This window comes from Macaca fascicularis, chromosome 3, assembly GCF_037993035.2.
Source record: "Macaca fascicularis isolate 582-1 chromosome 3, T2T-MFA8v1.1".
In the NCBI taxonomy this organism is placed as follows: Eukaryota; Metazoa; Chordata; class Mammalia; order Primates; family Cercopithecidae; genus Macaca; species Macaca fascicularis.
In genome coordinates this window covers 181,621,811-181,638,791 of record NC_088377.1, presented here as the reverse complement: position 1 = coordinate 181,638,791, position 16,981 = coordinate 181,621,811, and the positions used below count along the sequence as shown (strand labels likewise).

General features: G+C 43.1%; 1 protein-coding gene across 4 annotated transcripts in view; it reads right to left on the bottom strand.

Moving 5' to 3' along the window:
- Nucleotides 1–16,981, bottom strand: part of TBXAS1 (thromboxane A synthase 1) — a 197,746-nt gene that overhangs the window by 69,291 nt on the left and 111,474 nt on the right. For all 4 annotated transcript variants that reach the window (XM_005550924.5, XM_045388252.2, XM_074036134.1 and 1 more), the window contains 2 exons: nucleotides 2,455–2,543; nucleotides 288–436 (listed from right to left, as the gene is read on the bottom strand). In XM_005550924.5, the coding sequence (XP_005550981.2) occupies nucleotides 288–436; nucleotides 2,455–2,543 (238 nt within the window). The remainder of the gene's footprint in view (nucleotides 1–287; nucleotides 437–2,454; nucleotides 2,544–16,981) is intronic.

Genomic DNA, 16,981 nt, shown 5'->3' with positions numbered 1-16,981 from the left:
AGTGAGGCAACGCACACCCAGTGCCTAACACGGTGCGTCCCCACTGTTCTCACCATGGCGGTGGACCACTTACCACCAATGCCAGGGCTACAGCACTGGGAATAAGTGGCTCTAGGCGGGTGGCAAGAGGAACCCGGTGGCTCCATAAGACAAAGCCTCTGCAGGGGAACACCCCGAGTGCCCTTTCCCAGTGGCGGGGACAGAGCCCCAAAAGCCGCCCCAGCTGTCATAGGGTCTGCCCGACTTGCTGGAGTCATCGCAGCGTCCCGGGCTGCAGCTGCACTTACAGAGTAAAACCAGGATGGGTCTGGGGATGCAGAATTCGAAGAAACGCTTGCAGTGTTTCACAAAGGGATCCTCAGGGGCCTGCCGGGAGTCCACCGGGGTGCCGAAGGCGACGCTGGCAACCACATCTGTGGTGTAATTGCAGTAGCACCTACGGGAGATGGGAACACAGGGATTTGAAAGGACTCTGGCAGGGGCTACCCACAATGCCCCACTCCAGAGGAGGAGGGCCTGAATTGCCTACGATGGCTCACCCAGCCCTGCAGATGTGCCCGGAAGGAAGAGGAGCTTCTGCAGATCTGTGGTGAGGTGGAGAGAGAGGGGCTCCTGGATGGGGCACTCTGAGCAGTGACGGCAGAGCGCGGGGAGACAGGAAGACCTGGTAGCCAGCTCATCTAAACAAAGACCTGGGAGGGGAGGAGGGCACCGCCTCTTCCACCTTCGAGCTTCAGGCAGCCGCGGTCAACCAGAACACAGCCAAGTACTAAGAAGGACACTTTACATTTTCCTCCCTAGGAAGGAGAGCAGACAGGTGACCGAACGCCTACATGCTGTACTCAAAGCTCCGCACAGCCCAGCTCAGGCCAGAATCTAATGATTAATTGATAGACATCAAATTGTCATTGATGAATTAACAACCTAATTATCTAGCTTTATTAACTTTGTCTCCCTCTTCCTCTTAATGATTTTACAGTTTTCTTAATAGCAACAAACAAAAAGCAAGGGCTCTTAGCACTCAAATAAATACAAGGCCAACTTTAAGGCAGGCTTCATGAACATCTGTATATTATTACATAAAACATACATTGCACTTTAGAAACAAACAGAAGGAAAAGTGTCTGGCAGGAGCGCCAGAAAATTTAACCTCTTAGGCTTTGGGAAAGCTGCCCCCTCAAAAGGCCATTTTAAACTCGAATGATTCCTTTTTGCTCTCTTATAGGAGTAGTCAGATTAAGTTCTTTCCCAAAAAGCTAAAAACTGGGTTATTAATATCTTTTTACAATTAAAAGGCCAATTTTTGTTCTCAGTGTAGGCACACACTTAACTCTTCTTGTACATAAGTTCTATAACCACTAACTTATCATTAAGGAATACATGACATTTCCAAATGACTTTTAAAATTTGCACTGCTTTTATTGAAAACATTTCTACAATTGATTATACGTTTCCCTGCTAGAGTGAAAACAAGAATGAGACTGCTGAACGTGATTTCATCTGATCCTGATGGGTGAAGATTTAAGGATCTTAAGGGTTATTTACTTTGCTTTTATAGCTGATGAGGCCACCTTATCTTTAACCAACTCATGCATCCTATAATAATCAGAGAGAATGTGGACGAAAAGACCGTGTAAACTGGTGCAATACTAGTGTTGGTGATGATTATGTTATTATTTGATTAGCAATGATAATAATGAGTCAATTTCTGGATGATTCACCATCCCACTTTATTCTTTATCTGCTGTAAGCCATGATTTGGCATAAAATGACTAAAGCAAAGGTGGCCAAATCTTTTGGCTTGCCTGGGCCACATTGGAAGAAGGAGAATTGTCTTGGGCCACACATAAAATACCGTAACACTAACGATAGCTGATGAGAAAAAAAAACTGCAAAAAAATCTCACAATGTTTAAGAAAGTTTATAAATTTGTGTTGGGCCACATTCAGTGCCATCCTGGGCTGCTTGTGGTCCGCGGGCTGTGGGTTAGACAAACTTAGACTAAAGGTGTTTATTTAAAATAAAAACCTTTTAGTTACAAAATGATGAAAAGCCAGATAATCAGTTATTTAAATTTGGTGTCCACCACTAAGTCATGGCTTCGGGGCTGAGGTGCATCACAGTTTTTCTTGAAGTGAAAATGCTTGAACTTCCCCCGCCCCCGTCCCTGTCCTTTGGCGCAGGCCTGTCCTGCCTGTTCCTGGGTCTGTGGAGGTCAGAGGGTGGATCCATCCACAGGTTCAACAGGACGCACATCCCCTGGCTCTGCTCACATTTCTTTCCCATGTTAAGTGGGTTTCTTTTCTGTTTATTAATCAGTCCATCCATGCTTTTATGAGCTTCTAGCGTTTCCACTGTTTGCTAGTCCCAAGGTAATTGTCCAGCAATTATGGACAGTTACAAGAAGCAGCGATTCAAAAACTCGATTTCTCATCTGTAATGCAGCAGCCTTACCTCTGGATGTCAAATGCGTCCCCAGATTCTGCATAGCGTTTTAAATGAGCCAGGAGAAGGTCGCAGGCTTGGCTGATGAGGGGAGTCATCTGATAATGGATAACAAAGGTGTAATTAGGGCACCATGCCGGGAGTACACCTAAATTGGCTGCAGATGAAGAGGTTATATGTGGTGCTTTCTGGGAAAATGAACACCGTTTGGAAGATATTTTTCACACAGCTAATATTCAAGAGGAAGATCCTAAAATTTGCAAATATTCATGAAATACAATAGCTCTAAATGTCTATTTTAGCTTAAGCATTTTTTATCTTTGGAAGCAAAAAAGAAGAACAGATTTACAGTGAATACGGTGAAATAATTTTGAAAACGATTATTAAGTGCTTAGACAAAACTGAGAATCAGTGCTCAGTTTCATGACATTGGGTTCGCATTAGCGAGCAAAGAAAGCCTAATCCATATGCCCTATCCCTGGAATTACCCGAGTTTACGCTTGTGTGTTCCAATTGTATTTTAGATCTTTCACTAGAATACTGAATCTTAGTATCCAAAGGAACCTAAGGTCATCCATTTCAACTTCTTATTTAACACAGAAATTATTTATAGAGCATTCCTGATGGACGGTTATTCGTTTGTGCTTAAGCCACTAAGCTTTCGAATACTGGGAAAACCTTGGCTTCAAGATGCTTCCTATGCCCACACAGGGCAATTGTTAGGTTTCTTTTTTTTTAATAGGAAAATGCTTTTATGTTAGAAAATTCCTAACCTACACAGAAAGGTGGAATGGCATAATGAAGATTCACATAGATACCCCTCAGCTTCAACAAACGGGTGGGCGGAATTCTTTGTGGAGCCTGCCGGCCACCCATGTGACCTTTTATTCTCTCTTGCATGATTAAAAGGCCAAGCTGAAAATACCAAGCGGCATTATTTTGTTCGGTGCCCATTGTAGAATAGCATCACAGCTAAAGCAACGCGCTCTAATACATCGTTCTGAGCATTTCTCACGGAAGACATAAAATGTAATCTATGTTTAGGTTTGATAATTTTGACACTAGAATATTAAGTTCTCGAGGTCAGGGAGATTTTAGTCTGTTTCTTCATTTTTATAATCCTAGCACCTAGAACAGCGCCTGGCACATAGTAATTATTTATTAAGTGAATGAACGAATCATTGAATCATACTGATTATGTAATACCCACTCCTTCGTCTTAAAGTCTTGAGGCACTGGGAAAAGTTATAAAGTTAATCTGCTTGTCAGAAGGTATGTTGTTGTACTGAGGCAAAATCTGACTTCGTCTAACAATCTTTTGCTGGTTTCATTTCTGTTCTCTTCTTTGTGACAGTGCTCTCAACGCTCAGACAGCAGGTACCTGTCTTATCTGCTCCCCATCTTCTCCTAGACAACTGTTCCCATCCTTTCTTTCTTTTCTCTCTTTCTCCTTCCTTCCTTCCTTCCTTCCTTCCTTCCTTCCTTCCTTCCTTCCTTCCTTCCTTCTTTCTATTTTTTTTTTCTTCAGACAGACTCTTGCTCCACTGCCCAGGCTGGAGAGCAGTGGCGTAATCCTGGCTCACTGCAACCTCTGCCTCCTGGGTTCAAACAATTCTCCTGCTTCAGCCTCCCAAGTAACTGGGATTACAGGTGTGTGCCACCACGCCTGGCTAATTGTATTTCTTTTCTTTTTTTTTTTTTTTAGTAGAGATGGGATTTCACCATGTTGGTCAGGCTGATCTCGACCTCCTGACCTTGTGATCCGCCCACTGAAGCCTCCCAAAGTGCTGGGATTACAGGCGTGAGCCACTGTGCCTGGCTGCCCCCATACTTTCAATGGGGGGCTGAACCATATGGCTTGCACACACCTCTCCTGCCTTATTGCTCTCATCTTTATCAGGGTCACTCCTAAAGGTGGCCTCATAAGTGGAACACAGTATTTCAAGTGTGGACTGGTGTATGGTAAATGAATCACTTCCTGAGATCTGTACCCTACACGTCAATTGCAAAGCCAGGTTTATGTTGACTTTTTTAGAAGACAAACAATGCAGGCAAATATTGAGTTTCAGGTTAATGAAAACCACAAGGTCTTTTTCCATGGATGATAACCATGTACAATTGCTACTTCGATTTTTTAGGGCCCATTCATTAGAAAGGCATTAGTTGTCCTGCCTTGTGTTCTGAGCAGAACGATCTCTTAACTTCTCTGGAATATTCAGGTGCTTGGAGACACCTGGTAGAGTGGGACAGCTGGGTGGCTATTGACGGGATGTTGGGAGGACATGCAATTTTATAGGACCCCTCTCCTCTGCAGTTTCCTCCGAGTCAGTCCCACAGGCTCTGGGTGTAAGGAAAGAATTGTGTCACCAGGGGCCCAACTCTTCTGTTGAAGGAGTGGGTCCTGTAGATGGCGGGTGAGGGGGTCCTGTAGGTCAGAGCTGCAATGGCTGCATGAAGGCTGCCACGTGGAGGCGGTAACCAAGGCAGGGGCAATGGCCTGGACAGCGCTACGGACGGCTGAACAACAGCTCAAGGAGCAGAACGTTCAGAGCATAACACACCCAAGTGGAGAGAAAGCAGAGCATATGAGACGCATGAGTCCCCTGTTGCCAAGGCTCATGGAGGGAGGGCCATCTTGGGAAAATGGATTTGCTGTTCATAAAGCCACAGAGCTTGGAGCGCGGGGTATTTGAACACTATTGGGGAGCAAAAGATGTGTTCACTCATTAAAATCCCATTACCTGGCCAGGCGTGGTGGCTCATGTCTGTAATCTCAGTGCTTTCGGAGGCCAAGGCAGGCGGATCACTTGAATTCAGGAGTTTGAAACCAGCCTGGCCAACAGAGTGAAACTCCTCTCTACTACAAATATAAAAATTAGCTGGGTGTGGTGGCAGGTGCCTGTAATCCCAGCTACTCAGAGAATCGCTTGAACCCGGGAGGTGGAGGTTGCAGTGAGCCAAGATTGCATCACTACATTCCAGCCTGGGTGACAGAGAAAGACTCCATCTCAAAAAAAAAAAAAAAAAAAAAAAAAAAAAAGAAAAGAAAAATCCCAGCACCTGCAACACTGGCTATTCTTTCTTCATTCTGTCTGAAATTTAGTAAGTGTGCCTTCTAAGCCTTCCTTCAGTTGGTCAGTCTGTAGACGGGCCCCGGTGCAGACCCTTGTGGCCCTCCACTGGACAGCTATTATAGGTAGCCACAGAATCATTCATCATCACTGTTTTTGGCTCTTGGGCTACCTTTGCATGCACCTAAGTAAATACTCAGCCAGGCACCACTTTACTGATGAGTCAGCTGGGGAAGACTTTGTCAAATGATTTGCAGAAACAGAAATGTGATTTACCTCATCTACCTACCTGGAAGTCCACTCAAAAGAGAAAAATAAGTATGACTATCCTGATTTATTCTTAGTATCTCTGTGTTGATGCTTCATGACTACTGCATGCTTTTCTAAATTCGCACAAACCATCGATTTAATAATCCATCAGTGCAAAAGGGTATGTAAATGGGTCACTTAAAATGGCCTCTGGGCTCCAACTTCCAAGAAGTCTCAGTCTATCCTTAACGTTGGAGAAGTCAGTACAGTCTAAGCCACCTTTTTATGACTAGCTTTACTGGTTATCTTCCTTCAATTATCTTAATAAGTTTAGTGGTACAAGTGAACCCTAGTTTAATAAAATCCCATAAACCTAAATACCTTTTAGATTTATTTCAGAGGAATAGTAACATGGTAAAAAAAAATCTATCTATCTATCTATCTATCTATACATATATAGATATGTACTGTTTGAAAGGAAGTCTTTTTAGATATCAAGCTTGAAGCTTTCTTAACATAACAAAAGAGAGGGAACATAAAATGTGATTTACACACAACTCTTCAGAGGCAAGCCCTGTGTATAAAGAGGGGGCCACCCATTCTGAATCCAAACATATTCCTGGACAGTGCGAAAGGGAGCCCAGGCCAGCTGCCCACCATCGGGTCTTCTACGTGCCTTTGATTAGAATCCTTTGTTGCTGCCTGACGTGACTGTAATTTTCTGCTATGCTCTGCCTGCTGTCTGTCGAACTGAATGGATAATGACATTTTTATTTGGGTTAATGTGATATGAGATGGGGCATGTAATATGAAAAATGTTTTAAAAAGCAATGCAGAGAAAATATTATAAGACAGCAGAGCATAATCTGTATGTTGGCCAATAGCCATTATTTCAGGTTTTCTTCTTTGCATTTTACACAGCAGTTACGGAATATTTACTTTTACATGAGTTGCATACAAACAAAAGCTCTCTTTGATGGGCTTGCATAATCTTTATACAATCCACAAACCCTGCAGTTCTTCTCCTAGATTTTTGAACAAGCAGGCAAACGTGGCATGTGCACACACACATGCACAGATGAATACACAATGCTATTATCACTCAGATCTTACTAAAAGACTCATTTGGTTGTTACATTTCATCTTCTTCATGGGATAATGAGTGATTTTTATTTTTTGTTTTATTCCAAATTTTTCACAATGCACATGCATTACCCTTATAATCAGATAAAATATTAATGTTATCAGGTTTTTAAAAAGGGATTTATGAATGTTTCAGTCGCCTCAAAATTCATCCATTGAAGACCCAACTCCCAGTGTAGCTGTATTTGGAGTTAGGGCTTCTAAGGAAGTAATTAAGGTTAAATAAAGTCACAAGGATGGGGCCCTGATCCAATAGGATTGGTGTCCTTATAATAAGAGACACCAGAGCACTCATGCTTGTTCTCTCTCCCTCTCTCTCTGTCTCTCTCATGCACAAAGAACAGGTCTTGTGAGCACACAGCAAGCTGGCGGCTACCTACAAACCAGAAAGAGAGGCCTCACTGGAAACCAACAATGCTGGCACCCAGCCTCCAAAATTGTGAGAAAATACATGTCTGGACTGGGCACAGTGGGATACACCTGTAATCCCAGCACTTTGAGAGGCCAAGGCAGGTAGATCACTTGATGTCAGGAGTTCAAGACTAGCCTGGCCAACATGGTGAAACCTCATCTCTACTAAAAATACAAAAATTAGCCAGATATGGTGGCACGTGCCAGTAATCCCAGCTACTCGGGAGACTGAGGCAGGAGAATCACTTGAACTTGGGAGGTGGAGGTTGCAGTGAGCCAAGATCGCGCCACTGCACTCCAGCCTGGCGACAGAGTGAGATTCTATCTCAAAAAAAAAAAAAAAAAAAAAAAAAAGTCTGTTGTTTAAGCCACCCACTCAATGGTATTTGGTTATGACAGCCCAAGCTGACAAAGATAGGGGTCACAGTGCAGCTATCAAGCGAGGGGAGAAAGTTTCCCATTTCGTTCCTCTCACCTCTCACATTGGTTGTGCCTGTAGATGTGATGCCCAGTGTGAGGCCAAGCAGCTCTCTGGTAACCAGTGGTAACCATTCAGGGGAAATCACCATCCCCATCCTGAGAAGCAAATTCCCCAAGGAAGGAAGGAAGGTTCTGCATAACCTGGAGATTATTATATAATTAAAGTATTCAGTTTTTTAAAATTTTATTTTAAGTTCTAGGATACATGTGTAGGACATGCAGGTTTGTTACATAGGTAAATGTGTGCCATGGTGGTTTGCTGCACCTATCAACCCATTACCTGGGTATTAAGCCCCACATGCATTAGCTATTTATCCTGATGCTCTTCCTCCCCCCATCCCCCAATAGGCCTCAGTGTGTGTTGTCTCTTCCCTATGTCCATGTGTTCTCATTGTTCAGCTCCCACTTGTAAGTGAGAACATGTGGTGTTCGGTTTTCTGTTCTGTGTTAGTTTGCTGAGGATAATGGCCTCCACCTCCATCCATGTCCCTGCAAAGGACATAATCTAGTCCCTTTATATGGCTGCATAGTATTCCATGCCATATATGTACCACATTTTCTTTATCCAGTCTGTCATTGATGGGCACCAGTTTTGTTTTTTTTTTTTTAATGGATTTTCTATCAACTGTGTCTGTGAAATTTTGAGTCAAGGTGCAGACAGAGGGCAATAGAGTGAATTCTAAAAGGAGGGAGGGCCTGATGAGTGGGTAAAGAGAGTAATGACCAAGAAGGGCTGAGAGTTTCTGCTCAAAGGTCTTCTTCTCCTCTCATTTTGGGTGACCCCCAGAATGTCATCACTGAGTTTCCTTCCTTGAGTGTAAGATTTCGACCTTGTTGGAGAATACTTGCCCCAAGCATAGCAAATACTCAAAGGCACTGCAAATCAGTAGGTTTCCTCCCTCTGACACTTTCTAGCTGTGTGATCTTGGGTACGTTGCCTAACCTCACCGAGTCTAGTTCCTCATCTGCAAAAATGAAAATAATACCTCCCTTGCGGAGTTGTGACAAAGATTAGAAACAAAATATGTAAAACACTTGGCAAAGAAGGCAGGGAGTGGTGCAAACATGGTAGTTGTCCTCTGGAGGGATCCATCCTCCAAGACTGGTTTGGACTACTAGAATCATTCTCTCCTCTTTTCTTGTTCCTCAGGGACAACTCCCCATTGGAGCCATCTGTTCTCACCTCATCATGTTAACATTGCTTCCTTTCTTGCATCTGTTCCTTCATCTTTATCTCCTCAGTCACCTCCTAGTTCAGGTGTTGCTACTTGTCACCTGGAATATGGTTGTCATCTTGCTTCTTGAGAAAAAAGACTATAGCTTAAGCATCTTTGTAGTCTTAGGACTTCAATGGAGCCTGACACCCAGGTGTACTAAAGAAAGTTTTTTGAAAGAGCCTCCTGGCCTCTTTTCTTTTCTTTTGAGACAGAGTCTCACTCTGTCAACCAAGCTGGAGTGCAGTGGCATGATAACATCTCACTGCATCCTTGCCCTCCTGGGTTCAAGCTGTCCTCCTATCTCAGGCCCTCAAGTATTAATAGCTGGGACTACAGACACACACAACCACAGCGGGCTAATTTTTAAAATATTTTGTAGAAACAGGGTCTCCCTGTGTTGCTCAAGTCAGTCTTGAACTCCTGGAATCAAGCGATCCTCCCACTCTGGCCTCTTGAAGTTCTGGGATCACAGGCATGAGCCATCATGCCTGGTCAGATCTTCCAAAAATACTTATTTCAGTGATGCTTTGCTGAAACCTTTGTAGATCCCCACCGACTGAAGGACACAGTACAAGATTCTTATCTTATCTTCTAAAGACCATTAAGAATTGAATCCTGCTAATAACCATGTGACAAGGCTTAGAAGCAGATCTTCCCCCACTCAAGCCTTCAGATGAGACCACAGATCAGCCCAGCAGTTTGACTACTACTCCAAGACACATTGATCCCTCTAGACTCAGCTCTCAGTCCCTCTGGACTCAGCCTCTGCACTCAGCTAAGCCATGCCGGGATTCCTGACCCACAGAAACAATGAGCTAACAAAGGTTTGTTTTACACTAAGTTTTGGGGTAATTTTGTTACACAGCAATAGATAACTAATACACTCTCAATATTATTCTTTTGTGGTAACTATTGTATGTTGTCATGGATTAATGAGGTTTTTGGCATTTGTTATATCAGGAATGAGCATAGTGCACCCCATTCTGTTGATTTTCTAGAAATAACTGTATGATGACTGATTGATCAAATGTTCCTAGAGAGCCTTGACATAGAAGGTATCCAAGAAACATAAACAGATTGAGGCACTGTCTCTTAGCATGAATACCGTGTGGTTTGCTGAAAACTGGCTCTGAAGGAGAAAGCTGAGACTCATGCTGGTCCTAGGTGTTACTCTGGGCCTGGCATTTGAATCTCTCTGAACGTGGGTCCTCACCCCTAAATGAAAGACTGATCGTAATGAGCTATAATGTCCCCTTCCACTGGATTCCCAGGAGGTCACAAAGCATCAGGTGGAGACAGTTGCTTGAGGCCATGGAGACAGCAGCCAAATTCCTAGCTCAGCGCAGGAAAGTGTCAGATCATTGGTCCATGTACTTTCAGCAACACATCCCATTCCTAAGAAAGCCTTTTGTCATCTCTTTGACACATCAACTTCAGAACACATAGGGACCTAAAGGGCAGAATCTGGTTATTTTTGTGCTCAAATTGTGCCCGGATCTCCTGACTGCTGGCTTGTTGCTGTCCCACCAAAATCAGGCTCCACATTTCCTTTGCTCCTTAGTTTATTCACTTCTAGGTCAGTCTACGCAGATCTTATGTCATAAACTTGAGAAAGAGAAAACCCACCATCTTTAAGCCTTTGGAGTTCCTGAAAGTTTGGACAATGCTGAGTGCTAGGGAAAACATATTTCCTACACAGAGAGAGGGAAGGGGAGGGTCTCTTTTGCATAACTCTGTTCATCTAAACAGAGATGATCCCCAAACATTGATGGTGTGTAGCGTGGGTGACTTGTTGATCCACACACGAAGAAGGACTCAGAGAGCCACAGGGGGCACTGCTGCCTTGATGGCATAACATGGCCCCTGGGAGCCTGCCCCTACTTGGGGCCACTGCAAAGAGGAGACTCCTCCAGTCAATTCGCAGTTCCCCTCATCTGCACCAGAAAGATTTGCCCCATGGGTCTGGGAAATGGCTGGCTTGGGGGCTAAACAGCTGAAATGGAACCCTTTTTCCTAACACAGAGTTCTGAGCAGGCCACTCCCTCGCTTTCAAGTATTTAATAGCTCCTCGAGCTCTAGTGAAGTGTGCACCAAACACTCCCTCGGCACAGAACAGTGAACTCTACGTGCCTCAACCTACTTTTTCAGCTTTCTCTCTCACTAATCCCTTACATGTACTCTGTGTTCCAGCCAATTTGTACTCCCCTATTCCCTGAACACACCCTGTACTTTTCTGTCCAGATGCCTTGATTCCTGCAGCTCATTCCACCTGCAATGCACCTTCTCCCTCTGTCAAAACAGCAAAATCTTCAGGGCTCAATTCCAGTGCTACTCGCTGCTCCCTCCCTACCAAAGCGGTTTCTGATGCTCAAAGCAGGACCCCAGCTCTGTCACCACCTTCCATGATTGGTAATAATGCAGTGATTTATGTACCTTGTTTCTCTTCTACATTATAAACTCCTTAACAGGAACTAATAAATATTTGTTGATCTTTATAAATTGAACATTTCATCTGATTTGGCCCTTGGTGGACCTGCGGGCAATATTTTGGGGCTGATGTCGGGGGAGGGTTTTCTGAATAAGTAAAGGTCAGCTGCTGGGGGTGGGGGAAGGTCTTTAAACATATTTCTGGTTTTTTTAAAAAATGAAAAAATTAATGTCTTAAAGTGCTCTAAACTGGTGACCAACAAATGAAAAATTAATTCCCACTAATGAAACTTATCACTTCCTTCTTCCACCACACCATCGCTAAAAGCCACTCAGATATTAAAAACATCCACGGCTCATTTTTATGCAAAATTTCCTGCTGCTAAGTATCAGCTCTAGCCATCTAGGTGAATAATCAAGTGTCATTTCTAATAAGTCAGTGGCTCCTGTCAAGACTTGTGACCAATTAGAAGTCACCCCAATGAGGAGGTGGCTGCTGGCGTTGCCAAGCAACAGCCAAGCTGTGAGGTACATTTAGATGCTCTTTTAGATTTAACCAGCGGCAAGTCAGAGTGACATTATAATTCTGGCAAAGGAAAGCCAAATTATAACCCAGGATGGGGTGCCCATGATGAGGAGTGTGTTTTCTTTTAAATGCAAATGGAAGAGGAACATTTAAACCAGAATTTAAACAGTCCATCATGATACTGATTTTAATTAGCAGATTAGGTGTCAGTGGAATACGACTGTGTCTCAGGATAATGGTCTCTCGCTGCTAGATAAATATCCAGATATTCTGGAAAATGGGCAACTGGTCAGGCAAGGCCAATGTATTTTTGGACTCTGAAGTATTGACGACTGCAGCCACACTTGGTTATGACGACGTTCATTTTTATTGTTCAGGAGGATTAAGAAATAAAAGCAAATATTAAAAATAGACTGCTGGAAATGGATGCCGCCTAGAGAAGGCTGCTTGCTCTAGTGTTACTGGGAAGCGTGTTCTGCTTTAGAAGCCCCTGTATGTGACCGTCTGGAGAGTTTACAGTGAAAATTTAAAGGCCAAACTAAACTGTGACGATGACTGTAATTCTGAAAAGACTTTTGCACTGAAATGCATTTACTCCTAAGCTGGCTATATCAACTTAAATTTTTAAAAATTGTACTCATTCTCCAGTAACATGTCGTCTCCAAGTCAGGAAAGGCCTACAGGGAGTAATAACCACATCTGCCTCTGCCTTTAAGATTCATACATTATTGACTGTGCCTTCTTGACAGGGAACATCTGGATGAAAAGTGAAAAATTAGGCAGAGAGCCGGATCAGTGCTGTGCAAGATACCAGCCTCCCAGTTTATCTGACTTTTCTTTAACTGAGTCCCTATGCATAGCAACATGATTGGCTCATTTACTCTTGAGTGACACATCCTTAGGCACTCGTCTATGAAGATTCATTGTCTCCCATATCTGCTCAGTGGGGTACCATCAGCTCTTAGTTATCTGGGTGAATGAAGAAAGCCCATCATTTATAATGGGCTTTGAGAATGGAGAACATACAAGCTGCCATATTGGATTGGATCCATGGTTCATGCAGTTTGAAGCTTAGTCTCTGCTAGAGGCACTCACAAATTTGGTTCTTCATAGAAGCTACCTGCAAAGGATAATTGCTTAAGAGACTCATTTCTCTCAGTAGCCAACCATGAAGTTATCAACCCACGTTCTCTCCTTTTGAAAACCTATTTGAGCCCAGAACAAACAAAGTTAAGCAGGTTTCTTTACTGCAGGCCTTTCTCAAGCCTTTCATATGCTCAGGTACATGGTGAATCTTGAAGAATATAGTTTGTAATATTTCACCAAATCATTTGACTGTGGGGCCTTTTTGGTCCTCCATATTTCAAATCCTTTTCCCTGATAGGAATTCATAGCTTGAAATTCATCATCATATAAGTACAGTTTAGATGCCTTTCTGCTAAATGTATTCTTTTATTCTTGCTTACACTGAAGGTACACTGCCTCTTTTGTGCTGACTTACACAATCTCACAAGAGTCTCAGAAAGTTATTCCTATTGATTTAATATCTTTCAAATCAGAACAGCTTGGAGGAATATACAAATACATAGATTCCACTGTGTTCGCTCTCTTTCAGATGAGTTATAAAATTTCAAAATAAAGCTAGTGCTAACCTGGGTCCTCAGGGGATCACATTATTTATACATTTTCCCTCAGAGAAGTACTAATTTAGCCCCAGTTTTATTTCCTGAAATTAAGCCTATTTATTCCCTGATCCATAATAAGTTTTACACAATCCCAGGGTTACTACTCACTAATAGCCTTTGGTAAGCAATCTAGCAAAAGACTGTGAAAATCTAAATCTACAGTTGTGCTTTTTAAAACATTAATTCTTTGGGGGATGGAGTGAAAACTCTGGCTGGTTAATCAGACAAAATCCTCCCTAACGACACCACCACCACCACCACCACCACCACCAAGTCAGTTGTTTTTCCAGGAATGCTCAGCCATCCTTTTCTATGAATTCCAATAACTTGTTTGTCACTGGCTATGATTCCAGTAGTCTCTTTTTCCTGACTTGGGGATGCATGAATCACATTTTCCCTGGTCCTCTGTTGCTCTGCATTATCCCTGGGATGACATAAGCCAAAAAAACCCAAAAAACCCCCCCAAAAAATTTTAATTTAAATACAAATATGGCTTCATGATATGATGCTCATTTTAAAGCAACTTTCAAGCATTGTTGACTGAGGCAACCGAACAGCCACATAAATAAAGACAACACCATCCAGAACTTTTGAGTATTGACCATACTTAAAGACACAGGTAGAGAGGGACTTAGGCTGCAAGGTTCTAAAGGAGAAAGCCTCAGAATTCCAAGGGGAAACAAACCTTTATTTCAAGAATAAACTGTGATGTTTGATAACAAAAGTCCAAAGGCTACTTACAAATTCAGAAAGGACTAGAGATGCTGGTATTTCAAAGCTATTTCCAGGAAAACTGACTCAGGTACCCATAGTCGAGTATCTGTGGCTCAGACGCTCTGAGCTATTTCCTATCTCTGTGACTCATTTTCCTCTTTGTGTCTGTGACTTTGTGTATGTGTATGCATATATGTATATATATTTGTGACTCTCTAAAGGAAAAGCCAGTTTGCTGTATCCTCTTATTTAATTTTTTCTTGATAAAATTATTTCCCTTTCACTTTTTTTAGCTTAGTTTCATCATGTATCCTTAGGTAGAACAGGTAGAAAGCTTCTCAGTTTTTTGATTCTTCATCCATCCATTCATTAATTGTTCCTGAATGTCTGTTGTGTACCTAGTGTGTGCAGTTAACAATAAGGAAAATAAGAAAAAATAAAAAAGCCTTTGTCCTCCTGAAGCATCCGTCTAGCAGAAGGGGACATACAACAAACAGGTAAACAAAATGGGGAATGTTAGCTAGTGATAGTTCCGCAGAGAAAAATAAAGCAGTGGGGAGGTGGGGGTTCAGGGGCCAGGTCCTTCGAGCCTGGAGATGCAGTTGGTCTGAGATGGTCAGAGAGGGGACCAACAGGAACACTCACAGCGCCAGGGCTTTCCACGCTGGCTTTCAGCAGAATCTTTTCAGGCAACTCGTGACATGCATATTCTCAGTTACCCTTAGAAATTCTGATTCTATAGATCTTGGGGTGGCTGAAATGATGTATTTTTAACAACGGTCCTAGGTGATTCTCATGCAGCCCTTGGTCCCACAAAGTTTGAGAACCAGTGACTTAGACAGCAAAGGCAGCTGGGAGATTAAAGTTTGAGGAAGCATCCAGAAACCAGGAGGTTTTGGGGAAGAAGACAGGACACTTCTCATTTTGTCCCCTCCACCCATCTTCCACTGCCTAGAAGCAGCCCCCCTGTCATTTCCTGCATCCTGTCCACACCACGGCTTAGAGCCTCAGCTCCCCTGCTCTTCATATGCAAAGGCAAGCTGCTTTTGGAATTAGGAAAACTCTTTCCTCTCCTAATAAAGCTTGCTAACATACAGTTCAAAATTGAGCAACTACTTCCTTGTTCTGGACAGCACCTACTGTCTACCTCGGAGGCACCTTCAGGAGCAGTGGGTGCCACTGATTCCTTGGGTGAGAGAAAATTACAGGGAACACGATCTATGGAGCATGAAACAGACATACATTGGTTTCACGTTTCAGAAATATTATCTTTGCTGTGCACTTTTTCGTCCTCGTGTTTCTTTCCATGTGAGCAGCATTTAACACCTCTGGCTGCTCCTTCCTCTTTGAAATGCTTTCCCCTTCCACATTCTGCTGGTTTCCATTTCAGGCTGTTCTTCCTGAGTCTTCTTTATAGGTTTCTCCTCCGCTCCTCCCTTAAATATGGTTCTCCCCAGAACCATATCTAACACATATGCTACACGTCTCTGTGTTTTGAAGACCATCTTTTTTCCCCCTCCCACCTGAGCTCCATCTGCACAGCCAACTTCTTCTTGAAGGGTCTCCTTCGGGGCCTCCCAGTAAACTTCAACTCGCCAGGTCTAAAATCCCCAGAGGTGGGGAAAAAGTTAACTACTCCTGCCTCTGGGATGGAATCCTTTCAAATGGAAACCCAAGAACCTAAATTGAACTATATGGAGTAAAAAAAAAAAGCCTTTCAAGGGAATTTCAAGGTTATTGATAGTGTGTGGTAAATAATGGGCTCGATGAAATCTCTCTCTTACCTCTTGGTTTTCTTTTTTTTTTTTTTGAGATAGAGTTTGGAGTCTGACTCTGTTACCAAGGCTGGAGCGCAGTAGTGTGATCTTGGCTCACTGCAACCTCTGCCTCCTGGGTTCAAGCGATTCTCTTGCCTCAGGCTCCTGAGTAGCTGGGGTTATAGGTGCGTGCCAGCACACTGGCTACTTTTTGCATTCTTAGTAGAGACAGGGTTTCACCATGTTGGTCAAGCTGGTCTCGAACTCCTGACCTCAGGTGATCCACCTGCTTCAGCCTCCCAAAGTGCTGGGATTACAGGCATGAGCCACCTCGCCTGACTTCTCTTGGCATCTTAATGCTGTGGACAGATGGAGTAACTCTATTTTCTGCAATTAATTCAGGCACTATGCATTTGATTTCTGGACTATAGGGAGAAGACTGGACCTCAAGAGCACTGGATTTGCTTGGGAGATGACAATGTATCACTTTCTGGAGTATCCCCTGTAAGGGGTTAAAGGAATCTAGACCGTGATAAAATTCCTTATCAAAGAATCATAGCCCAGGACTGCTAAACTTTATTTTCCTTTCCTTGCTTACTTTTCTTTCTTTCTCTTTTATTCTCTTCTCAGATACTCTTTACCAATTTCTTTTTCACACACAAGGTTCTTTCTACTTCTATAGTGTGGTGAAGCCGTTGCTTTTGAATAAAGACATATACGCTAGTGATGCCAGCCCTAGGCTCACCTACCTCTCCTCTCTTCCCCTGGCCTTCTCTTGGCTAACTCAACCTTTTAGTGGTTGGATGTGAAAAAGGGGCACACCCCATGCAGCTTGTCTACATGGTTTAGAGCAGTG